The sequence below is a fragment of the Haliaeetus albicilla genome, chromosome 2 (genome assembly GCF_947461875.1).
Source record: "Haliaeetus albicilla chromosome 2, bHalAlb1.1, whole genome shotgun sequence".
NCBI classification, from domain to species: Eukaryota; Metazoa; Chordata; class Aves; order Accipitriformes; family Accipitridae; genus Haliaeetus; species Haliaeetus albicilla.
The window spans coordinates 54,851,267-54,878,049 of record NC_091484.1 but is presented as its reverse complement, the minus strand read 5'-3'; the positions used below and the strand labels follow the sequence as shown (position 1 = coordinate 54,878,049).

At 37.2% G+C, this 26,783-nt stretch overlaps 1 protein-coding gene across 3 annotated transcripts in view; it reads left to right on the top strand.

Moving 5' to 3' along the window:
* The window catches only part of ANKIB1 (ankyrin repeat and IBR domain containing 1), a 98,166-nt gene that overhangs the window by 41,847 nt on the left and 29,536 nt on the right, over positions 1-26,783 (top strand). For all 3 annotated transcript variants that reach the window (XM_069775201.1, XM_069775192.1, XM_069775209.1), the window contains exons 3-4: positions 15,342-15,642; positions 21,107-21,289. In XM_069775201.1, the coding sequence (XP_069631302.1) occupies positions 15,342-15,642; positions 21,107-21,289 (484 nt within the window). The remainder of the gene's footprint in view (positions 1-15,341; positions 15,643-21,106; positions 21,290-26,783) is intronic.

Genomic DNA, 26,783 nt, shown 5'->3' with positions numbered 1-26,783 from the left:
CCGTTCTTATCTCAACCCATGAGTTTTACTTCTTTTCCTGATTTTCTCCCCCATCCCACTGGATGGGGGGGAGTGAGTGAGCAGCTGCGTGGTGCTTAGTTGCTGGCTGGGGTTAAACCACGACAGGTGGGCACCTGGCAGGCAGTGAAGGTCAACCCACCACAGGGATCAAGGCGGTTTGGGGAGGAACACGCTTGGGACAATAGAGCAGGGGCTAAAAGGGGCCAGTACGTGGAAATGGGTGGCTTGTCAGACCATGATGTTTGTCTGACCATGCCTGATCACTGCAGTCTGTCCTATCTTCTCATTAAACTCTATTTCTAATTATTTTCCGGGAGATGGGACTCTGCTGTGTGCACGTTTGTGATGGAGGTCTAAGTACCAGCAACTGAGGGGTCCCTGAGCCTGGGGTGCCAGCAGCTGGAGACACAGAGTGCATGCATATGTCAGTACATATATCAATGTGTAGTGGCTAGTGAGTATCGATCTGGACTAGCCAGTGAGTAGATTAAGTGGCCTGGGAGCCATGTTTCGAATCAGCCCTAAGTCCACAGGTCAGCCAGAAGGCCTGTTTGAGGCAACTGGAGATGAGAGGATCCAGGGGCCAGGTACTGGTAATGTCTAAGGCCAGTTACTGAGGATCTGCAGTACGTGTGCATGCGAGGTCACTGGAAGGTCCAGGTCATCCAGTGCCAGTTGCGGGATAAACAACATCCAAGGCCAGTTGCTGAAGGGATTAACATTGTTTATATGCAAATTTTTCCCACTAGCAGACCTTCATCCTGCTTGCCTAGACAGTGGAACAGGATGAGGCCGCCAGTGTTGTTTGTGGTCATGTGAGTGCTGAGTGTTTCTGTCCACATATATCTGTGTGGCCCGCCATGTATGTAGGTGTTGCATGTGTGTCTATTGGGAATGCAGCTCAGCCCCTCTTTTGACTGGACCTGGGGACATGGAGCCACAGCAGCCTTGCCTCCCATGGACTACCATCTTTGCCAACCCCTAACAGTCTGGGACTTTTTACTAAAAATAGAAAGATACGAAGAGAAAATGCATGCCTTGATATCTCTCCAGAAAACATGAGAAGGTTACTTTTCATTTTGGAAGCAAAGAACTAAACATTTTAAGTTTTCTTTATTGGACTATATTGTAAATACTGCAGGAACAATTTGAGTGTGATTTACTCAGTGATTTTTTGCTACAGTCTTTAGACATCTGCTGGTGGTGCTTAGATTCAGCACTAATGTTCAGAGAAGTGTGCCTTGGTTGTTAAGAGCTGTAGTTCAGAATTATCTTTGTTACAAAACTGTATTGATGTCACTATTCAGACTGTGTTCACTGCAAGCTAATAAATAGGTAGTCTCTAATGGGTGATAGGTAAGGCTTCTGGAAGTAAAAGAGAAAAGTTACATAGCACTCAGAAACATCAAAAAAATAATGAAAGATACATAGCAGAGATGGATGGAGAGCTTTGTACAACATACACATTGGTCTTACTCCACTATAAACATTTATCACGATTCCCTATGAATGAAGGTCTTAACGGAAGATTTCTATTCAAGAGGATAGTTTAAATTTCATTCACTAAATGGGTGTAAAAATATTACAGAGAAAAAGCATACAGGAAATATGTTTTCTTTAGAAAATGTAGTCTTCAGATGATCAAGCACCTCCAATGCCCTCAGGCTTTTTTTTGCCTAAGGTACATTTGATACCATCTGACTGCTCAGTTCAAAAGAATTGCTATCAATGTGGAAAGTTACTCACTAGGGTCTGGCTGTTGCTGAACCAGTCCCAAAATACAACAGAAGAATAGGCTTTTCCAGAGGGTGGCTGAGATGGAGTGGCTGGAAATCATGTGGACGCTACCTGTAGTTGAAAGGAAAAAAAAAAAATCTTTATCTAATAAACTGTCATTTTGCAATATATGTTGTGGCGTGACTTGCAGTGTTGTAGCTTTGCTGGGAAGCTTTTTGGATCAATGACAGATTTTCCTCATTGTGTGCTTCATCCTGCTACGTCTGAGCACTTCGTGAGTATTCAAGCCAAAAGTGGATTGTTTGTAGCAGTTGCTGCTGGCCCTGGGCTGAAGGCGCAGGAGGGGGAGGAGGAGGAGGAGGCGATAGAAGCATGGAGCTGTGGGGCGACAAAACAGGTTTCTGAAGCTGATTTTTCTTGTAGAACAGGAAAACCAAAGGTTTCCAGTTACAGAAGATTCTGGAAATTGAGGTGAATGTTGAAACTGAAAAAAAAAATACAGCTTTTTTAAACATTTTTGATGCCTGCCAATCAGTAATAGTAGTAAAGGAACTCTGGCATTCAAGGCATAGCTAAGCTAGCCAGAGAGAAACATTGGTAAATGTGCCCGGGATCTGGCTATGGGAGGTATTTCTTGTTTCATTGCTATGATTTGGGAAGTATTTTTCACTGCAGTAGAATGACAGAAGATCAAAGTAGTGGTGGTTTCTTCTAGGCCAAAATTTCCTGATATGTTAAATAAATATGCAGCTCTTGGAATTTCAGGTCAATGTAGGCTACAGTCTTGTCTTGTCTTGTCTTGTCTTACCTTATCTAGTTTTTATGGCATTTTAAGAGGTTTCGGTAAGGACTGGTCTAAGCAATTGTAATGCAATCAGAGAAAGTGTATTGAGATTACCAATATGTTATATAGGATGAATTTGACAGAAAATTTGTTGATGTCAGAGGGAACACTGCATTGGTCACAACACATTCAGGACTGTCTCTTCCCATGTCAGGTCTTGTTGGGTTTTATTCCTTTTGCAGTCATGTTGAAAATTAATTTTGGGTGTATTGGAGGGAGTTGTGTGCAGACTGTTTTTTAGAACATGACTCGTCTCCAGTTGAGAGGATATTAGGGGATTTTTGTGCTGCAAAAATATATGTCAAGGAGAAGTATTAGAGTAGACGCTTTTAACTTCTTCACAGATCTTGTGCCTTTAGAGTGGTGCTGTATTTGATTATTTTCTGATAAGGTTGAAGCTACTCTGAATTTCAGATTATATTTTTTTCTGGAGATGCAAATAAAAAAGAGGCTACTTCACTCTCTACTCTTTTGACTGAGAAGCTCTGTAAATGTTTAAACTTTGAGATCCAAATTGACATAAATCATTCATGCTGAAATCTTCATAAAGGTGCTACAAAATATATTCTTTCTTTATCAAATTTCTGAAAATCTATTCAATGCTTTGCCAGTAAGACTGGTGTTCCCTTTTAAATTTCTCTCCTAACTGTACTTCCAATATAAATGTGAGCAAAAGAAAAATAGTAAGAAGATTAGTAGCAGCTCTTTGTCTAATAAGGGCAACAGGAAAAACATGGAGTTATTAACCAAAACAGTAGGGTCCCAGTGTAAGGAAATTTGTGTTGAATGTACGGATGTTTTCAGCAGGTTGTTCAGAAATCCTGGAGGAGTCTTTTTTTTTTTCTCTTTTTTTCTTTCTTCATGGTAACTCTTTGAATGATTAAATTTGTTTGGTGTTCTTCAGGCAATTTTACAGCTCATTTGGGAAAAAAATTATGAGGGTACAATAGTTGCATATGCTTCTTTCCTAAAAGTAGTTTTTAAAAGTTTGGACACCTGATCTCAGTATGAAAGATATCCAACTAACTATTTTCCCTTTCTCCCACACAACAAAAGAATTCTGTCCTGTTTTAATAACTTCAAATATTACAATACATTATAATATTTCATCTGCATAATTTATTAGAATGTCATTGTCTAGATTATTCACTTTCGAACAACAAAAAAAAAGCTTCTTTTTAATTAGCAACAACTGCACAGATAAATTGAATATTTAGAATATAATTTTATTTAAGATTAAATTTATTCATAAAAGTAAGTATGTCTGCGTTGGAATTATTCATGCTAGACTCTCTTTATAGTCAGTGTAGACCTAGGTAATAAATCTAGTCAGAATAATTAGTGAAGGTGACAGCACAATTCATTTTATTGTGCAGTTGACCATAAAATATTTTAAATTAATTGTGTGCCAGAAGTGCCTGTTTCTTCCCATTGATGATAAAGGGAATCTGAGAGAACTGGATCAGCTGTAGTTTTCTGCATTGTAGATCTCCTGAGCTGAGAAGATGAATCTCATCCTAGAATATGCTGGATCATGTAGAATTGAATAGTAAGCACCTGCAAAGCTTTAAATTGAACATGTCCATGGTTTTACCATATCAGACATGAATGCTACTTGTCAGACATAACTGCTTGTGATAAAGTATTAAATGTTTAACTTTTGTGGTCTGTGGTGAATGATCAGTGCAGTGCTTGGATCCATCCAAGCCAAGCACTGCTGTTTATCTGAATGTTTTGGTTTTGTTCTTCTCAGCTGCTGGGTTTTGGTTCTGTAAGACCCTTTTCAGATTAGTTATTTTACATGGTTATGAGGCTTGGTCACCTACTAAATGCTTTGGAATATGAAATACTGAAGGGAGTTTTACATCTGATGTAGGAGAATAATATATGAAGAACATGATCTGACCAGGTTTTGTGGGAGTGTTTATAAAGAAGCAAGAGGACCAAGTGAATTGAAATTGCCATGACTTCAGTAGCAGAACATGTGACTGGATGGTAGAAAATAGTCATTTATAAGGCCATTTTCATGATACCCAGTCTCAAAAGCAGTGAAGAGGATGGAGAAATGATAAAATTAGGAAGCCTTTAAAATTGAGCAAGTTCTTACTGTGACTGAATCCTCACTGGAGAAAACTGCCAAAGACAGAAAACAGTGGGGACACTTAGAGGAGCAGCTACAGACATGGAGTAGCAGCAGTAGCGTTTACTAGGTTTCTCAAAGGCTGTCACTCAGTTGAGCACTGTCTTCTAAAGTACAGCTAAGGCAGATTGAAGAACTCGCACCCTTATCTGACTTGCTCCCTTGGTTTTTTTTTCCCTAAAGCTCAAAATCTTGTTTAAAAGCTGTTCTCACTAACTAGATGTGTGGCCTCCCAAGGTGGCTTCCCTGGTGCTCCTCATGACTTCCTCACAAAATACAAAACAGTCGGTAGGCTTTATCTTAATAGTAGTCTGACCTACAAGCAAAGCTCAAGAGCCAGTCAGCTGCTATGTTTTCAGCTCTTAAAACTGCCCTTTTCCTAGCTGATTTCTGATTATTTTAAGCTTAATAGGTTGAATATATGTGATGCCTATGGAGTTTGTTGGTCACAACAGAGCCTTGCTCTCAGTTACAGGTGCCACTGTTGAGTGTGTTGAGTTATTGCTGCTTCTTACTAGTAGGTTTTTCTGCACCCTTAGGAAAGTGGGAACCTTAGGTTGCAGTGCTTTTCCCTGCACATGTTTACACACTATTTAAATGCTCTTACTGAAACGATCATCTATACCCCACATTGTTCTTATTTTTCTTTCCTTGGAAATCAGATAATGCAGAATAAGATTGCTTCGTTAGTGACTGGTGAGATGAGATTTATTAATGCAGTACACTATTAAAGATTTCTTATTCTGTCTTGTCTGTTCTCCTTAGTAGAACCCTTGTGAACATTTTACCACAGGCAAAATAAAATTACATTTGGGTTGTAGAGGAGTACAGCTTTGGTCCTTGCCAGCCAGGATGACTGAATCTTCATTTCAACTCATTTTGTTACAAGGTAGAGTTTGTGACTCTGTCCAGTTGATTGGTAACTGCTGAATCATTGTGTCAAATGGCTTAACTTCACCCTGGGGTTAGAGGCCCACATGACTTCCTTGTGAGAGAGATCTGTTGGCTCAGTAGTTACCAGAATAATGACTGGGAGAATTGCAGTTTCTGATAAACAGAAGTAAATTTATCAGAAATAACTAATTAACTTTTATAGCTAAATGCAATATCCAGCTAATATATTCAGAGACATTGAATATAAACCCAGTTTTCCTTTTGGCTAAAATACAGACTGTGGATGATTTGATTTTTTAAATTTGTGATTTTTTTCAATATAAGTGTAATAAAATTACTTAATGGAGACATTTAAGGAAAATAAAAATTAGTGTCATTAAAGATCAAGCAACATACAGATTGAAAGGATTTTTCTGGAGGGAGAGATAGAGGCAGGCAAGACAATCTCTGTAATACATTCATAGTTTTTAAGAAATAGAAAGAATAGAAGTGATGCAAAGCCTGTTAGTATTTGCTGTGTAATTTCATCATTATTGCTATATAAATAATATCAACACTAGATGTCATACACTGCTAGGTGATTTACAAGCTGATACGTAGCTAATGGTCCCTGTGCAGAAATACGAAGCTGTGTGTTTAAGTGAAGATGAACCCACTCGTTAGTAGTTTAATGCTTATTAATTCATCTGACATTTGTTTGAAACCAATCTAAAAATAATATTCTCACAGGTATCTGAGAAGAGAATTCATTGTGGATAGTCTTTTCAGAAAAAACTGTGTTCCGAGGAGGGATTTGGAGAGAAGGCTGGAAGGATGACACCTAAGTTTGAGAATTGGTTCTAGCTGTAAAGAAATGTATAGAAGAAAGGGCCAGAGACAGAGATTAAAATCACACAGATTTTGCATTACAGAAGACATTTAGTCACAAAAGCTGCTGGTAAGCAGCCAACTCCAGTGGAAGCGGCTTCTAATTTGGCACTCAGCTCTTTTTCTTTTGAAATCTCACTCAGAATATTGAAATAGAAGCCGGAAGTGGCATGGGATCATGGAAACAGTATTCCTGACTGTCTAAGGGAAGGCCAAGCTCAAGGCCTTCATAAATAAATACCATAGTTTTCTGGTTAAGCATAACTTAAGGATGTTGTTGATACGTTTCTGCATCAGGAATGGTTTAATTCTGTATTTTGGTGCTGCTGTTCCTCCTAACAGGCATAGGAACCATATATAAAACATGATTTTTTTGGCCCACAGTATAACAAATGTAAGGATTAATCAAGTTTTGTGTTCCTCACTTTTAGCGTACACTATCTTTGGGTCTGTGGTCCACAATTCAATTCTGTCTCTTTGCCACTCCTACACATTGTCCCTCTTGGTTTTTTGTGTTGTACCAAGCCAAAGATTACTATCTACCTGCAGAAGGTATACTTAATCATGTTAGCTGACACATAACCACTAAACCAAAGAAACTTTTCAACATATTTGCATTTTTTTGTAAAGAGAATAGCAAGTTCTTCATTGGTACTCTCCTGGTTTCAGCTGGGATAGAGTTGATTGCCTTCCTAGTAGCTGGTACAGTGCTATGTTTTGAGTTCAGTATGAGAAGAATGTTGATAACACACTGATGTTTTCAGTTGTTGCTAAGTTTAGTCTCAAGTCAAGGATTTTTCAGCTTCTCATGCCCAGCCAGCGAGAAAGCTGGAGGGGCACAAGAAGTTGGCACAGGACACAGCCAGGGCAGCTGACCCAAAGTGGCCAACAGTGTATTCCATACCATGGGACGTCACATCTAGTATAGGAACTGGGGGGAGTGGGGGTGGGGGGATTGCCGCTCGGGGACTGGCTGGGCGTCGATCAGCGGGTGGTGAGCAATTGTGCTGTGCACCATTGGTACATTCCAATCCTTTTATTACTACTGTTGTCATTTTATTAGTGTTATCATTATCATTATTAGCTTCTTCTTTTTATATACTATTAAACTGTTCTTATCTCAACCCACGAGTTTTACTTCTTTCCCTGATTTTCTTCCCCATCCCACTGGATGGGGGGGAGTGAGTGAGCGGCTGCGTGGTGCTTAGTTGCTGGCTGGGGTTAAACCACGACAGGTACGTATTTGTATAAGACCTTTTTTAGGTGTCTTTACATGATGGGCTACTACATTAACATGAGTCAGTCCAGAACTGGAACTCAGACCCAGGTGCTGACCTACCTTTAATCACTTTAATAGTCTTTTGGAAACAAGCTGTTTGGGGAAACCATAGGTGAAATGACAGCAATACAGTGAAAAAGATTGTAAGGCTTAGAGCCAGTTTAGGAGAGAGTAAAGTCAGTGCTTGTGTTCTAGGCAGTATTTTTGTACTGAACATTACATCAAGTCCATAAGTGAAATAGGCCCAGAAGAGCATATGTTGGTAGAGTCAAAGATTTCCATTTGAAGTTTAGATTGCTCTAAGTAAAAGACATGATTCATATGTACCATAGTCAGGACTTGGTTCTCAAATTGATGGTTTTCTCTGAAAATCTGCAGAAATTGTTTGAGTACTCAGGAAATCAATTTAACCCATTTGCCAGATGTACTGTACTTGGTGGGAGTCATATGAATGGGAACAAATGGGAGGCATTTCTGTTTAGGAGAAATACAGAATTGGAGGCCAGGGTGGAGTACTTGTCGTAAGGGATCTTGAAATGTCTGTGAAGACTTCAAAATTGGAAGGATTAGCTCTTCACAGACTTCCATCAGCAGTGGAGATGGTATCATTGACAGCCTCTCAGATGCTTCCTTTGCTGTTAGTCCAAATTATCACTGGTATAACCTCGCTCCTTACTACAGCAGGATATTAGTAGTGTTTATGGGGATTCTGGTAGTGTTAGTAACAGTTCTTAGGGAAGGGGCCAACTGAATGTAAGGCTTACAAGAAGTCAGTGTAATAGTCTTTGTTTTTTCTTTGATAAATGGTTAATGATCTGTCAGCAGATTCTTTATCTTAGAACAGAAATAGTCACTGTGTCCTGCCCAGTTTTTTACTGCATGCAGGAGATTCCTGGGCTTTAAGAGAAGCCTAAGAATCTTAATGAAACAGAGAAGAAACTGTAAGTACTAATAAGGATTTTCTAGCACTATATAATGAATAAAAATATCAATAAATACCTTTACTAGACGTGGCTTTCAACATCAAGTAAATAATAATAAGCTTCACAAAATTATTTAAACGAGCTCATACTTCTATACAGCTGTCAGTAACAACTAAAAAGATTTCTTCAAGTGCTTGCTGTGGTTGTTTTGTTATAATACATTTGGGGAGAAAAGTACTTTGAGTTAATGAAATAACCATTATTATTCAAGGTTTAATGCATGAGTATTGACCTACTGTGTTGGAAGCTGAATGATTCAATAATTATATTAATTAATTCATTGCATATGAGTTTTAAATTACAGGGTAACAGAGCTTGGCTCTTCTCTATGTTGTTGTAACTCGTGGCTTACCTAGACTTCTCTTAATGCTCAGAAAACTATGAGCTTTAGGTTTATGCCTGCAGTGGAGTTTGCAGTGTAACTTTTTTAATAGCAAGCTGGACTTATATGGGCTGTCTAACCCAAGGACCAGAGGGGATGTTGTGAAAGGGAACCCTGTGCAGATTAGTTTATCTTGTTGCTGCAGCTCACCTTTTTCTAGTACCTTACTTGTCTTGCTTAAAAGCAATGGTGCAATTTGCTGTGTAGTTTATGTAGTACACGTAAGTGCTTTGCATTAAAAAATCAGTAAGTTTCACTGTCTTTGAGCAAATTCAGACTTGCTTTAGTCTCCAGCTGTCAGAACTACCTTTATAATTTCATTTTACATTAGTTTGTATTTTGGTTTCGTTTTTCTATACATAGGTACATTTTGATATTTTTTATATGCATACATATATATACACATACCTCTGTATACGTGTATATAGCTATAAAGTATATAGCATTTGTTGAGAGAGAGAAAGAGACTGTAAATGTGGTCGTTTTCATGCCCCAAATATGAAAGGTTTTATTAAAACCTGAAGAAATGGTTGTGTTATTAGTTTTCCAGTGTCAGGGAATGTGCCAGTTGTTTATTATTCAAGTTCACAGCCTTGTGATCTTGAGTCTCTCGCTGCTTTTCTGCAAATACAGATAGTAGGTGTGAATGTTACAGCCCTTTCTTTTTTGTCACTGTTTTCAACACTTTTTTGATGCTTTTGTCACCTCAAGTTTGGATTCTGCAAAGAGCTACAGCTTGAAGCAAAATCTGGAAACTGCAACTAGAGTAAAGTTTGGCTGCCTTGTGGTTAAGTGGTATTTCCCATAGGCAATGCATATTTTCACTCTATCAGTACATTTCCAGGCAAAATTTAGCTTCTTGTACCTCTGAAGTTGTGAGCCAAATTGCAGGGGTCTGTAGCTCTGCTCTGTGAAAGTCTTACACACCAAATACCACTGGTAAAAATGGAGCCCTGATGAATAATGAATTTGTGGATGTAAAATGTATTAATTTACCCTTTTTTGGACACTAGTCATCTTCTCTGAACTTTAAGTCATGGGTTCAGCAGGGCTTTTCAGCATTGGCTTGACTTCCCCTTACACTTAAGAGCTGATCCTTTGACTTTTCAGGAGATTAAGGAGAGAAAAAGGGGGAATAATGTGGCACTTTGAAGCCCATTTATGTGCCCAGAGTGAGGTCCTGGCTGCCTTTGGCAGCTCTGGTGTTTGTCATACCCATTTATGAGACATAGAAGTTGAGTGACAAGCAAGGAGAACAAGTAATCAAACATAATTTTTCCCCAAGCCCACTAGTGTTTTTTACAAATGGCGCAAAATAGTTCTCGAAAATTTGCAGATGGTTCTTACTGAAGTTTTCAACATATTTAGAGATGGTTGGACAATTTTTTAGCAGATAACTTGGACAGAAGGGCAAATGTTGAGCTTAGGCAAGGGAGTAGCCTTCTAGGGAGGTTTTTTGGATTTCTCTCTTGGAAAAAAAATAATCTGCTGATACTTCTTGCTGCAGGGGTTGAAAATCTACCATGCTGTTAGACTTATTTGAGTAGGGATATTCTTTGTGCTATGGAGCAAGACTAAAACAGAGCAACGGCACTTTAAAAGATTTAAATCCATCCTAGAGCTTTTCATCATCTGGTTAATACAGGAAAGTGCCTTTCTATTTGTTTAGGAACAGAGAATCTGCAAGCAGGCAGGACATAAGCCCTTCTCATTTTAGATTAGGGTATACATAACTTCTTAAAACAAGAGTTTTATTGTTTTTTTCCCCAAGACCTTAATTTTATGGTGGAAAAAATTTATACTAATAGTTACTCACTATTAAAGCTACCTTTTAAACTATTGTTTAACCCTTTAGAGAGGAATTTGGGGTTTAAAAAGGGGTACTGGTTTGACAGCCTTCAAATTCTACTTTTACGCACAGAGTTTCAGCCTAGGGCAGACCCATCTCCTCACTGAACTATTGAGGATAAGGTGAAATATCTACCTTGAGCTATAGGAGAGTGTTTGTATCCACTTAGCATTTGTGCCTTCTACAAAGGTTCTTCTATAATTTACATAAATCTTAGTAATGGAAAACTTATAGGTTACAGCATGTAGTCAGTCAGATAGAGATGAAATCCCCATAGCTTGGGATTATTAAAGAGAATTTCAGCAGAGTTGTTGGGAAAAATATAGTAAGGTTTTTAAAAAAATGAAGGGAGATGAATATAAGCAGGATGGTCTCTTTAATTGATATTATTTAGTTAACCTTGCTATTATCTTAGCAGGGGTTATGAATATTTTTGTTTGTGTGTAAAATGCTGTTTTTAAGAAAAAGTGTCTGATTTATGGCTTTCACAGGTCACCACACAAACATTGTGCTGTTCTGAAATCAGATGCACTGTAACCTGATTCAGGAGTGAATCACATGCTTTAAAATACCACAGCATGGAATTCCACTGATGATAAAGAGCTAAATATTGAAAACAGAAATGTACATTATGATATTATCAAGCCTAGAAGGTAATGATTAGATCGCTAAAGATCCTAGAGAAACTTCATCTGGTTTGGGAGGAGACGATGAAGGTCCTCTCGCAATTCAAAAAATTCAAGCCCTGGTTCAGCGTCATACAGAAACCACAGACAGTTCTTCACTGAATTTTAAAGTAACATTTTACTTTTAATTAGAGAAGTAGCAGGAATCAGTACGTTGAATATAAAGCAACTCGGAGTGGGAGGAAAAGATGTGGTTAACAAATACCCAAAGGACTCTCCTGACATTCAGAATATGCAGGTCTAATTAGTGCAGCCATCCAGCATGTTATACAGTCTAAGTGCAAACTCTGAAGTAAGAGTTCAGGCACTTGATGTGAAAGACAAAGTCTGCCCTCTCTGCAATACTGAATTGTTTCTTTTAGCTTCATACCACGAGCTTGGTGCTATGCCTTTGTGCCAGTTGAAGCCTTTAATCTCAATACTTCCTCAATTGTGTGTCCTCGGGGATTCCTACTGAATGCTTCCGCATTTGAAACACTGGGTACTTTTGCTACCATACCGCAGTCCCCTGCAGTGGTTGCAGAAGGGATCTGGCCCCTTCTTTATCACCCTTTCTTCTCTACTCATTCCACAGCGAATTTGAAGGTAACAGATGTCTGCTAGCTTTACAAACTTCATGTTACAGACATCAGGTAAAAATAGTTAGGCCTACTGACTTGAACATCAGTGTTATCTAGTTTTAAAAACTACTGAAAAAGGAGCCACACATGAAGTCTTTTACAATCTTTAGCCGCTGCCTCTTTCTTCCCAGTGCTGTGATCTCTTTTTTTTTTTTTTTCTTAAGGAAGATGCAAGAGTTTTGGGATGGAATATTAGGAGGCGTATGGATAGTAAATGCCATGGGTAGGGGGAAGAGGGAATAATAAAATAAAATTTAAAAACCCTGTGTTTATTCTTGGAACTGAAAAATGAGCAATTTTCCATTTTTCTGTTCATACTGCAGTTTACAAATGCATTGAAGGCTAAGCTGGGGGTGATCTTTACTTGAAGTAGAAATATAACAAACGAAATTGTGAAGGGGAGTTAACAGAAGAAAAGATACTGATGTATCATAAAACAGATTTTATTGCAGAAGTAGAGAAACTCAGGTTTTAGTGAGTCTCCAAACCAAAGTTACATCTCTCAGAGACCAAAATTACTTAGATTTAGCCTTGTATTTTCTATATCCAGGTTTTGCAGTGGGTATCTGCAAAACCTCATACCTAAGGCATCTAGCATTCTCATATCTAAGTGCCTCTATGGAATTCATCTCCCTGTTCCCCAGTGAGTTATCTTTTTCTCCTCCCTGCCCTGCCCTGCCCCTCCTTTCCCTTCCCTTCCCTCTCCCCCCCTCCTGCCCTCCCCTCTCCTGCCCTTCATTCCCCCTTCCTTCCCCTTCCTTCCCCCTTCCTTCCTTCCTTCCTCCTCCCTCCCTCCATCCCTCCCTCTCCTTTCCCTCTCCTTTCCCTCCTTCTGTCTCTCTGTTCTTTCCTATCTTCCTTCCCCTCCTTTCTTTCTGTCTCTAGTTTCATACTATGAAAAGCTAATTCAAACAAGGAAATTCATTTTGGATAGTGTTTGATAGTGGTTTGTCCTGTCAGTTCATGTAATTGGCTGTGAAGCATTTTGCCTGTGTTGCTAAATCCCTTTCCTCTGAAAACAAAAAAAACCAAGCAAACAAGATGTGCTATCACTTTTTTGGCAACATCTTTAATCTCAAGTTTGGCATATTCTTATTTCCTAACAAATGTATCTATCATGTCAGCTATCATGGAATAAAAGAGAGATTTCTCTAAGGAACATTTTTGCCGCCAAAATAGGACAACATAGAGGAGACTGTTTTGGTTTTGTCTTTTCCTCTGAATACTTTGTTACCACTTATTTAAAACAACACTATTTTAGTAGTAAGTTTCATTTTGAACTCAAACTGTTCAGCAATTTTCAGAGGGAAGAAAGGACAGAAATCCAGCTGACCAGACAGTTATTATCATCAAGACATCTTTCCATTGCAAGACCAGATCAGCTGTGCCTAATTTTTTCTGCTGAAGTACTTGTCCAGTCTGTTTTCAATAATTTCTGAAAGGGACATTCCACATCCACCCTGTGTAGCCTCTTCCTTTATTAATAGAATAGTTTCAGGATTACTCTTTGTCCTGAACAAAGCATGGGAGAACTCTGAGAGAGAGAATACTGTGTAGCGCCTGGTGGGATATATTCAGGGACAACAGAAAGAGGAGGTGGCATTTAGTCTTGTAACCATAGCATAAGGCAATAACTGAGATAAATAATGTTTTCTTTTGTGAGTTTGGTTAACAAATTCTTCTGCTCTCCTCTGTTCACCAAGAGCAATATGGTCTGATTTTGTATTTAGGCAGTGCCTGCCTTCAGGTGGCTGAGCTGCCTGTTTTAAAGTGAAGTGATTGAAACTGTTTTTAATGAGTCTTAGGGGTGAGGGCAGGGAGGGTGGAAGTGGTGCCCTGTATTGACTTAATGAGGATTCCAGAATAACTGCGTTTTTCAGACTTGCAAACTGTTCGGAGTCAGGGAACAGCCTGGTGAGGAGATGAACAGTGACTTCTGCTGGTTTTATGTGAGGGGGCTTATGGGAACAGTGCAAGTGTTTCTGCAGTGATTTCTTGAATGTATGTGCCATGCTTCTGATTTAGCCTGGTATTACCTCTCCAGGAGCTGTCCTTCCTACCTTTGCACGGAGTTCTTTCACCGTTGCTGTCTCTGACCCCAGCCCTACAAAGGGATGGTCTTTCTTCTCTGCCATTTCCTACCATTCACTCTCCCTTAAGAAAAAAATTAGTATTTTAGTATACCTCTAAAGGCTAAAGCAAGTTTGGATTCACAGGACTTCCATTTCAGAATTGGATTGTAACTTCTATAATTCCTTCCTGGTAAGAAGCAGCAGAGAGCTGCATTGTCTCAGAAGCTGTCAGGATTCAGAGTTGTGATTCCAGGAATCAGTCTGTTATTTCCCTTTCATTCCTAAGCTGACCCTTTTTGCCGGTATAGTTTATTGTCCACTTTGAACTGCCTCTAAAGCATTCAGAAGAAGACTTAAATTCTTGCCAGCCTCTGTTATCTGCATAGGTGAGGGTTTGCATTACATGGCATTTCCATATATTCTAGAGTGAGAAATCAGAGTCTTTCCTCAATGCATGCAGTGCTGGCAGGAAAAGTATTTCATATATTTTCAAGAAGTAGTAAGTACTGCATTGACATCCGACTAAAGATACAGGAAAGGAGAATTAATTTTGGGGAAGTTGCTCTGGCATTATCTATTTGCAAACTACCAAATGCACTACTATTCAGGACACGGAGTAGAAGAAAGGAAGTATCTATTTCATCAATCTTGTGACTTAATAACATTTATTGCAATGCAACATAGAATTGTAGAATAAACTTTGCCAACTAAAATTTATGTCACACACTGACAAAGTAATTATATATGGAGCTTAATGATATTTCAGTAATTCATCCAGATCTTGGCTTTTCACTCCTAAGAGAAATGAGAACTGCCCAGTAGTAATTATCTATTAAGAGTGTTTAGCACTAACATGGCTAATAAAAATCTTGGCAAGAAGATAGCTGTCATAATAGACCCCACTTCAAGGAAATTAATGGAATTGTGTGCTAATTTTTTTTATTCTATTCCCCTCCACCCCCCGCAGAACTTTCCTTTTTGTTAGAGATGGTAACCCAAATAAACGGAATGTGCACAATGAGACATCTATGCACTTGCTGTGTATGGGACCTCAGATCATGATCTCGGAAGGAGCTCTTCATCCTCGCCTGACACGACCCTCAGAAGATGACTGCAGAAGAGCAGATTGTCTGCAAATGATCCTGAAGTGGAAGGGAGCAAAGCTGGATGAAGGACAATATGAACGAGCAGCCATTGATGCTGTTGATAACAAAAAAAATACACCTTTGCACTATGCTGCTGCCTCAGGGATGAAAACCTGTGTCGAGGTAAAAGTTCATATATAATTACAAGTCTGTATACTGCTATTAGTAAATGACATGTACAGTTGTTCACAAATCTGTTTTGGGGAAAAAAAGTCTGATATAGTATATTGAATTAACTTTTTAATTCTATTTTTCATTAATTGGAAAAATTACAAAGATAAACAACCCAAAACGTACACTGTCTGTAGAGAACAATGAAAAAACTGGATTGCGTATACATTAACTTCATGACATAAACTACGCAGCACGAAAAAGACTTGTGTGGGCTTATAAAAATTGGATATAATTAGCAGACCGTAACACTGGAGAAAAAGCTTTAAAGGTAGGCATAGACATACCTATATGTGTAAAGAGAAGTGAAATAATTGCCTGAGAGAAAATGAGAGCTCTTTTTATTCTGCTCTGTAGCTGAGACTGGGAAATGCTGTCCATGTTTCAAGAACAGGTCTGATGTCTTTAATTTACAGTGCCCAGGTTTTTTAGAGGATGACATACATCTGTGCTGACATACTTAAATATAATTACCTTTTTACAGATTAAAAATTACTTTAATGTTTGTGAAAGTAGTGGATAGTAATGAGTAATTGGGAATTATAATGACTTTGAAGGTCTCCCATCAAATTTATTTTTAAAACTATACTAAGTAATGAGGACTATTATTTAATTGTACTGGTAATTTAATTTAAAGAACACAAGAACAAACATCTAACATTTTCAAACACAGTTAACATTTTCATAAGTCTGTCTGTTGTAACATCAAGATTTGTGTTTTGAATGGTAATGATTAATTCAGAGTTCAGCATTTATATGTATAATTTAGGTTATTTTTCTTCTGTGTATAACTTCATGTTTATTCAGACTACACTCATTAACCTAGTATCATCAGCAAAGTTTATAACCTGATTATTCACCTGCTTTTCTAGATAACTTCTGCATAGTTTAAACAGTCAGGTCCCAGCACCTGTGGGACCTCACTGGTGATCTCTCTGCAGCAAAAAATGATGTTCTCCCTGTACTTTCCTGATTTTCTCTGGAGCTATTTTTAGTATTGTTGTTACTTTTACCACCTTCTAATCTTGTGCCATGACAGATTTAAACAGTAAGTTGCATATTGTAATAAATAGTTCAGAAATTTCGTATTTGAGTTCCATTAGGACTCATGAATAAGTACCAATTTAAGTAATTTATATTAGTATTTGGTTTATTGGTAGTTCTAGAACCTCTTGTGCTAAGACTTCAATTTGAAACAGACTTTCTTTTGTGTCCTTCATAAGGCATGTGTGGTACATCCACATTGAATCTGGACTCCAACAATTCATACCACTTTTCTGCTTTATGTTATTTGAGATTGCTTTTGCACTTTGTCCAGCGACCGACTTTACAAACACATTGACAGATTTACCGTGTGGTGTTTTAAAATTACTTATTCCGAGTTGTTAATGCATGTGGCATACTGCTCAAAAAACATTCAGAACCTTCTTTATTGTGATTTTACGTTTATCTTTTCCAGACTTTGTTCTTTATGTATTCTTCATCTGGAGACAACTTCAGCTTCTTATTTCCCATACGATTCTGTCCCGTTGTTCTTGCTTCACAAATTCTTCTGATGTTTCTGGAATTTTATTCCATGCTTTTATTTAGTACCACTTTTTGAAAGTAGGCAATGAATTTTTTGTCTTTGTTCATCTGCAAGAATGGGGAATCCAAGTACATTTGGGGAATTGTTATTGAGTCTTTGATGGTAACGTTTTGAATTAGGTCTTGTACACTGCTTTGGACAGAGTCAGGAGTTGCTTCTCCTCTCATGCGTTAGCTAACTATTTTGTCTATTATTCAGCCACTTATGTAGTCTGAAATTTTAATTTAAGCATCATGTATTAGCATAGAATTTGCTCAATATGCTTGGGAGATGGAGTGACTGAAGTTCCCTTTTTTTTTTTTTTCTGGTTTCTGCCCCTGCAGCATTTCTGTTCTTGGTCAGCATGTCACTTTTATCGTTACAGTTTTGGTCAGTGGTCACCATTCTTTTTTTAAGTCCAGAATTGTATTGCACTGGGATTCCCTGGTATTTGTTGATAGAGTTATTTTATCTATCTGTGGGTTTGTTTTTTTTTAAAAAGGTAAATACTGCCACCCTTCCAATACTGTGAACTTCTTAGTGATTCTCACATAATATGTTCTGTGGTATTACTTGGTAACACTGATTGTATTCTGTCAAGTTTCCAGATATTGTCTGAAAATTCTCATTTAAAATTTGTCATTTCAATTCCCCAGCCTTAGCTGTGCACCATCTTGAACTGGATGTTCTTCTTTATCTTCTGGTTTTTCATTAGTCCCCTCTAAAATCTCAGATAGTGTCTTTTTAGTTCCAATAGCCAACACTTCTTTCATTCTGTTAGTATAAAGATCATCCTTCCTAGTTTTCTGAGCTTCTAATGAATGGAAACTCAGCTTCCTTATGCCATTTTCTGTGCTCTAACTTAAGTCTCTGTCTCTCTGGTCCCCTGCTCAGTACTGAGAGGAGTTAAGAGTAGATGCTGATATTTAAGCTCCAGTATCACAGACTGAATCTTGCCCCTGTACCTTCTCTGTTCTCTGCCCCATATTGTTAGAGCTCCACAACCTCCATGCTAGCAGTTTGTCTTCAACATGTCCCTAGAAATTATTTACACACTTAACTGATTTTCACCAGGGAGGCAAGTCACTGTGCAGTCTTTGCTAGCTGAATTATACTCAGACCCAGCTAATTATGCACACAGTAACTGAATGACATACAGGTATTGCCTGGCTCTTCCTGTCAACTAGAATTAATCTTTTTTTTATTTGTATGGTTATATGATTGATTTAGAGCCTTTGATGTGATTGATTTGTAAACAAATATCAGGCTGTCTTCTAGGTCTATGTTAATACCACTTTTATCTTCATTGTCAACTTTTAATTCTTTTTAGATTTAATAAGCGAAAATACTAATTGCAAACGACTGTGTACTTTTCTCTTGTTTGATCCCGCTGCTTGATAAGTTCTGGCTACAGGTATTTTCAGTCACAGTTGTTCTATCCAGCCTTCCCCAAGAAGATCCATTAGTATCTGAGATATCATAAGTCCTCCAGTATAGTCTGTAGTCCTTGTAACTCCTTCAACAGGAACGGGATTATGAACAGGAACGCTACATTATGAAAAGCCTGAAACAGAGCTTGGTGAAGGAATTTAACAATGATCTCTTTGTTCCTAGAAGTATTTGAGGATTCACATTCTTAACAAAACAAGAAGAGATAAAAAACTGAATTGCCTAATCCTGAAGTGGTCTACCCTCTCTCCAGTAAACTGAAGGTTACTTAGAATCCCAGGAGTGCCTTTTGCCCAGTTTTATGGTGGTTACTCTCACTTCGGAGCAACATTCCTCTTTAATCGTCTCCTTTTTCCATAACTTTTCAGGAAAACCCTGGGCTTGTATCTTCCCCGGTCCTCGCCACACCCACATAAGGAAAGGAAAAACCAAACATAGTCCCTTGTGCATTAACCACCTACTAGTTGATTTGTTCAGAGTTGATAGTCAAATGTGCAGTCTTGATATTACTCCATTCACATGTGTTAAATTTCTTCTCTGAGCAGAACAGCTGTGTGGAATCCATTGCTAAAGGTAGTTTGGGCAAAGTTAATGTGCTTACCTTAAAATACTGAACAGGAAAAAAGACTTAACTTGCATGCTGAATAGGTTTGATTTTATGCAGATATATTCCACTCTATCACAGCATATTTGGCATATTAAATGGCATTTTTGCCATTGTTTAAATTATTAATGTGATTGTTTAAATTATTATTTTCCTTTTAATTACCTAAGAGACACAAGCCTTTTTAACAGTGCTTCCAGAGAAATATGGCTTCATTATTAAAAACTTGTTGATTTGCGTATTCCTCATCTTGCAAATTAGATTTTGAGCTGCATAGGTCTATGGAGTGTTCTTTCAAGTATGTTTATTGTTTTCTTCCTCAGAAGGTGTCTTAGTTGCTTAAATTTCTGTTTAAAATGTACAGACAGAATGTGAAACTCAAGTTAACAAAGTTTTGGCAATGTTAAGAAGTTTAGATGGAACAAGGTAACTGTAGGCTGGCTGTCTTGATAATTATCCCAGTATTATCTTTTATTCCTGCCTGATGCACTGATATGAAGATAAAATATGGTGTCATCCTTAATCACACTAATTTTTTCTCAACTAAATCTTGTTATTACACTGGTTTGTGGTGGTTTGGGGTTTGCGTTTGTTTTTATTTTAGAGAACGTGCGAAAAGTTTCCAAAGAATCTACAAGAATTATTCCAGGTTTATAAAATACATTCTGTATTTTATAGTGACAGGTGAAGGGAGATACAATCTGTTGACGAGAAAAGTAGGAAGTGACTGATCATGATCTAAAAGGTTTATGTGGAGAACAGATCATTTTGGGGAAATTTTATTTTTTTAGAAGTATAAAAATTAAAAGCTGAGTTTTGAAATACTCTGGCTAAAAATACAGGATAGTGTTGTTACAGCCATCATGGTCTGAAGGCAAGATAATGTTTATGGATTTTAGTTTTATTTAGAAATAAGATGAATCATTTTAGCAGTGAATGATTGTCCTGACTTCCTGTCATTAGAAGTTCAGCACATGTTATAAAGATGTCCTAATAAATCAGCAAAATGGTCCACTGTTGGCCTTTAAAATCTGTGGCATTTGTTGTCCTTGCTTATATCAGACCATTTTATAGCAGGCGGCAAGGTTGGCAAGGTAATGAGAGCAGCACAATTAGTGTTTATTACCTAGAGACTGCATTTCTGGGTGGTTACTGGCAAGAGACAAGGTTGGTGAAATGGCACAGTACTAGACCGTATTAGAATTTCTAGAATTAAAATTATTTTATTTCACTTTTCTCATGTCCTCAAAAAAAAGGCAGCGCTACCAGCAGTATTACGTGCTACCTGTGAACTGGTACCCATCTTCCCTCCTACCCAAGGAATCTCCCATTTTCTGTCACCAGCAGTGTACCAGTGCTGGGAAGAATGGTGGAGTTACACCCATATATAAAGAATACTTAAAGGTGTTTCTAGCTCCATCTTGCTGGTTGGTTGAGGACCTCAGCCCCTCATTTTCTATGGAGCACTGACCATATCAGTAGAGGAGAATTTTAGTGTTTAAAACCTAACAGCAACATATTGTACAGCGTTGCCTTGTAACATATTTCTGAGATTTTGTGGTTCCATGGAATTACGGTGGGTATAGGTATAATTATGTCTGAAATCAAGCAGTAATTTATTTAATAGCAATAGAGAATCTTTGTTTCCTGAAGACCATTGCTATTATATTTGTCTCTTCTTTCTGTTTTCCTTGTTCATATTTTTTTTGTTCTCTTCTTAACTAACAGATCTTTTCTTCAGGGTATTATTAGAGTTGGTAATTAGTAACTGTTTAATTTGCCATTTTACTTTTCAGCTTCTAGTAAAACATGGTGGAGATTTGTTTGCAGAAAATGAAAATAAAGATACCCCATGTGACTGTGCAGAGAAACAACACCACAAAGAGCTGGCTCTCAACTTGGAATCTCGAATGGTATTTTCACGTGATCCTGAAGCTGAAAGCATTGAAGCTGAATATGCTGCTTTAGACAAAAAAGAGGTCAGAGGATACTTTAAATTTTGGGTATTTTACACATTTATATTTATAGGAGTTACATTGTGGAAAAATTCTGCAAAGTATTTCTGTAGGTACTATACTTTGTACTGTGTATTTGTAAACCATTTGATTTTAACCCAGCGCTTTATAGCTTTCAAGTTAAGCTCAGAGAACATAACAAACACATTGTCAAAACTAAAGAGAAGTTTTATTCATGTACTTAATTACGTGGACTGTCTTGAAAGTGTTGCAGGCTGTGAGGCTGGAGAGAATACAGTGAGGCCAGTAAGCTGGGAAACAGTTTCTCTAAAACATTTTTTACATATTTTTATTTCTTAAGATGCCTTTCTGTCTGAAAATGAGGGCAGGAGAAATTCTGAAAAGGAGAAAAATCTATGGGATAGAATAGGGAAAATGTTCTGGTGGATCTTCCTAGACTGAGACTGGGTTGAATGTCACCAAAAAACAGCTGAGTAGTGCAGGATTTCAAAACAGTGCATTTACTTTCTTGTTTTATAACATGATGCCCTAAGCTACTCCATACCAGAGCTTGTTTGAAAACCAGGTAATAACAGGTGGTGTTATTCTGAAGTCAATTTTTGAAAGAGAGAGACAATTCACTGACACAAATTTGCTTGAATTCTGGTATGCCTGTGATTTGATAAGGATAATATAACCAAAAAGATTCTGAGCAGAAGTACCCTCCCCCATCTGTTATCAGATTTTAATTAACTAAAATTCTAAATAAGAATACATAGATAAATTATATGATTCACTAAATATTACAAAGTAATTCTGTGTAAATTAAAGGACAATGGATTTCTGTATGGCTACTCCCTTCAAAAGTAACATGGCCTCACCTTTTACTAGCTTAGCCCACTTATGACCTAATGACACTTAAAAGAAAATTCATTCAGATTTAGACATGAGTAGGCTTAGATCACACCAACTGTTTCCCTGAAGAATGCCACGCATGGTCACCTTTATTTGAATGTAAGAAAGTCTCTGTACTGTTCAATTAATTTTCTAATTTTCTTATATAAATGCAAATATAAACAGGCTTAATTAGATTGTTTATTCCTAGATGAGAGGTTTTGAGGTAAGGTTTAATATACTTGAATTGTACATTGAAATAGCAAATGTAATTAACTCAGTTTCTCTGATTATTCCCATATAGAGACACCCAAATTGTTGTAAGAATGTAGTTTGAAATTACATTTTCTCTGTTGGCAAAGCCAATTTAAAAGACTGCTGCAGTTTCCTGCCACAATTGCAGTTTACCACTCCTTTGGTTGTACAGGTAGAACTATTTGGATGGTTATGTTGTGGACTGGACCATAGCAATGATTTGGCTTAAAAGAAGAAAGTTTTAAAGAGTGATAATATGTAGTTGTTTTATTTAACCTGAATAATTTTTATCATTATATTTATACCATGGGTTTGCTGGCATATGCATCAGCACAGCTGAGAAAATAGTGAACTTACAAATATGGATGGGGCAAATCAAGAACCACCTACCTGAACAGGCTTTTCAGCAAGAGAAAAATAATGTCTCATGACTGTTTAAGGTAGATGCTCAGAGCAAAATCAGCTTAAACACTTGATAGTTACAAGCGTCTCAAGTAAAAAGTAATTATGTTAATTTGGGGTCACTTCACCGAGACTGTTAAAAGATACAGTTCTGTTCCTCATTTGACTTGTTTTTAGCAAAGTTGTTGAGCATGAGAACCGAAATGCAGGCAGGCCTGCAGACCTAGAGCCATCTGACATACCAGGGCAGCTTTCCCACATGTTCTAAAGATTCACAAGCTGAAAAATGTCAGCCTGGTATTTGGTATACCGGTTGATGGTCTTGCGACTTCACATAGAGCAATTCTGCTATCATGTGCTCCCTTCATCCCCCCACCCTTTTCTTTGTGACTTTTCAGTGGGTTAAGTTCTCTAACTTCTTGAGTAACTGTAACAGCTCAAGTGCTAGCACAAGAGAGATGCCAAGAGCATGTAGTCAGGGGAAGTTCGTTTTTCAGTCTTAGCCCTCAGAGTGGCCAAAACCAGTTGAAAAAAAAAAAGCCTTAGAAAGACTAGCACTGAACTGCAATCCAAGTGACCTCATGTCCTCATCCTCCAGGTCTCTGGACAAATGGTTGGGATGGGCAGTGAAAGCTGCACTTAACCACTGGCTATGGTGATGCCTCCAGCAGTTATCTTGATGGGGCGTAAGAATTGATCCAAAAGCCTTCCCCAGAACACATATCCTTCACCAAAATTGCCCCTCAGACATGGTCTTCTACTTTTTTTTCTCTCAATTTCATTTTTAAAAAGTTTTAAACACTGAGGCAAGCAAGTGTGCAAAATGCTTGTTTAACATGGTGTTTAGATTGTAATTGTTCAGTGATGCCTTTTAACATACTTCCAAAACACACAAAAAATTAATTCATAAAGAATTAAAAAACTTTGGAACACCAAGAAATGTATTTTCAAAGTCATTTAATCTCTTGAATGAAGGTTAGAGGAAAAGATAAAACATTTGAAAATGATGAATAGGATTTCTTCCCAGGCAAAACAGCCAAACAGGCTTAACTCCAGTGTTTATGATATGCATAGTAGTTTCTGGAGTCATAGTACCCAATACCTCTCCTTCCAGACCGGCCATGTTTACAGCAGAAAATAATCCTCTTTTTTATACAGACCAAAAGATTTTTGTAGTGCTCTGTGCAGTGTGACTGAATTAAGTGTATGTATTCAGAGTAATAGCAAAGCTTTGTTTCTGATGTTGAGAACCAGTTTGTGTTGCTCTTCACAGTGAAATATCACCAGGGAATTATGTCAGTGCTCGTGTTTAGAACTGAAACACTTGTAATAGTGAAAAAAATAACTTGCACATACATACCTTTGATTACAGAGGCTCTCAAGCCGTCAAGAAATACAGATTGCTGAGTAGAGCTGTATTTCAAGTTTGAGAGCCCAACAGCGAAGAGCTGTCCATTTTCCAGCAGTTCAGTTTACTCCTTCCACAACGGTTTCTGAATAAAATCCATTTCTGTCAAACAGTTAGCCAACCTTTTAAAATCTCATTTTATTACAGTGCTCCCTGAAGCATATTTTTAAAGCAACAGTTCTATTTTACTTTGGTTTTAGTACACTTCAAACATTTTTAGTGATCAAATAGAGACTGCAGTTAAAGATGGGTAGCAAACAGGCCCTAATAGTTTTGAAACACAAACATAATTGTTAAGTGTGTTTCCACAAAATGCCGAAAACAATGCACCAACACACACATAATCTGTATTTCCTGATATAAAATGGAAACACTAAATATTTTAAGAATGGAGTATAAAGTGTGACTCTCTTAACACTGTAGGTAGTTGTAGCAAAAGAAGATCCATCTATGATGTGTGAGCAGTGGAAAGGGTATTAGAAAACAAGCCAGGAGAGTATTTTGGATTACATTCTTTGTCTTGATTCTTTTCTCTTACTTGGTTGATGAACAATCTCAAAAAAAAAAAAATCTCTGTTATATAACATCTAAATTTATACTTATCTTTTACATCTAATTGAAGTTACACTAAATAATATGACTGTGACTGATTATTTTTTAAACTACTTTTATAGGTTTTGGTTGTTTTATTTGCAGTCTTTTAATTTGCTGTTTATTTAGCATGGGAGCATATTTGTCTTGGTGATGTATCCCTGGAAGATAACATGCACCTTCATTTCAATTACATCATGCAATGCTTTAAACTTACATAAGAAACACCTGGGAACAAGCAGTACTTCAGAGCAGATCATCCAGAACAGTTTTGGCTCTCAGTCAGACTCAGTGAAATACATTGTGCAATAGCAAAGTATGTAATTTCTTAGTTAATTTTACATATGTGCTACTGAATACTGTAGAAATACACTGCTAGTGAGTGTATCACAGATTTATTGAGTGTGTAGTAATTGCAATGGTTTACTTCAGTTCCAGAATTGATGTCATATAAATATATATAATGCACATACCATAAATACAAAGAGTTATCTAAAGTGATTAAAAGGTACTTTATCTCTACAGATAGAGAATGGTTTATAAAGTGAACAGAGAGAAGAGGACTATAAGCAGTTAAGATATATATACATTTATATACATATAGTGCATTTACTTATACTTGAATGAGTTAAATGGAGTATAAAAGATTTTTTAAATATATGACTCCATTAACTATAGAACTCCATCCACCCATAAAGGAGGATATTTACATGGAGTATTTTTGACACCATTTAATTATATAGTCATCGCTATAGCAAAGAGTTACTTTGCCCTTGTCTTTTTTAATGGTACTTTAAAAGTGAAGAAAATAATAATAGTTTGAAATGAACTATTAAAATAATCAGCTTACATATTAAAAGTACTTTCAGGAGAAAAACAATTATATAATTTATGATATCTAAATATTACTGATAAAAAATTGAGAAAAAAATAGTTTAAAAGAAGGGGTCTTAAGAATACAGAAGTGTTGAAAGTTGTATTGAGAAGCTCACCAGTGCATTAAAGTAGTAACCCAAATAGTGTATTCCAGAATCATTATATAGTTAAGTGATGCTAATACTGAACAATGCCTTTTTCACAGCAAATATCAATAAAGAGCTCCTCCATAAATGAGTATTAAAGGAGGTCTCTGAGAATCATAAGCTGTAATCAAAGTCCTTTACAGTGTATGGCAGTGCAGAGATAAGTCATCAATGTTGGAAGTAGTTAAAAACAAACCTCCATGATATTACATAAAGGATATACATCCTTATAACTAAAGACTGTGTCTTCACAGGTCTCTAAAAGACTATGTCTTGTACACATTAACATTTTTAAGGGTTCTCATTGTATAAAGCCTTCATTCTGGAATTTCCAGATTAAGCTACTTAATAGTGCCAGCCTAAAATTTTCTTTCCTTCAGCTTCTTCTGTGGGCTTATATATTATTTTATGAAACAGATGTCTGAAGTTTCAAACACATTCTTAAGAAATACTTCCCTCATTACTTAAAAAGATGAAATCAGGATTCTCAAAAACCACAGGATCCAAAAATCCCTGCTGGGTTGTATGGAATGCTCCAGCTGAGATAATATAATAGCGTGTTACTCAAGGGAGATACTTGCCAGTGTTTGACCTAGAACCAATCAGTTAAATATAATTTTGAGCATATCTGCACTTCAGGATAAAATACTGAGTCCTAAAACATGCGTATGTATTGCAAGTTTAACAGAAAAGACATTTCTTTTTATGATATATGTGGTCTTCAAGAATTGAGTACTGTTGTGCTGACAAAGCTACTTGTTTTACAATTGCAATTCAAAATGCAGTTCAGATTCAGACGATTTACTCTTTGCTTCCATTTTTTTGCAGTATATTTGTGCAATTATAATCATTCAGGCACCCAGCTGTTTGTATCCCTGTCTCTCTGACATGTTTTTATAAATGATTTCTTTTGTAAGAAGTTAAGTAGGTCAGTCAAATTCCAGCA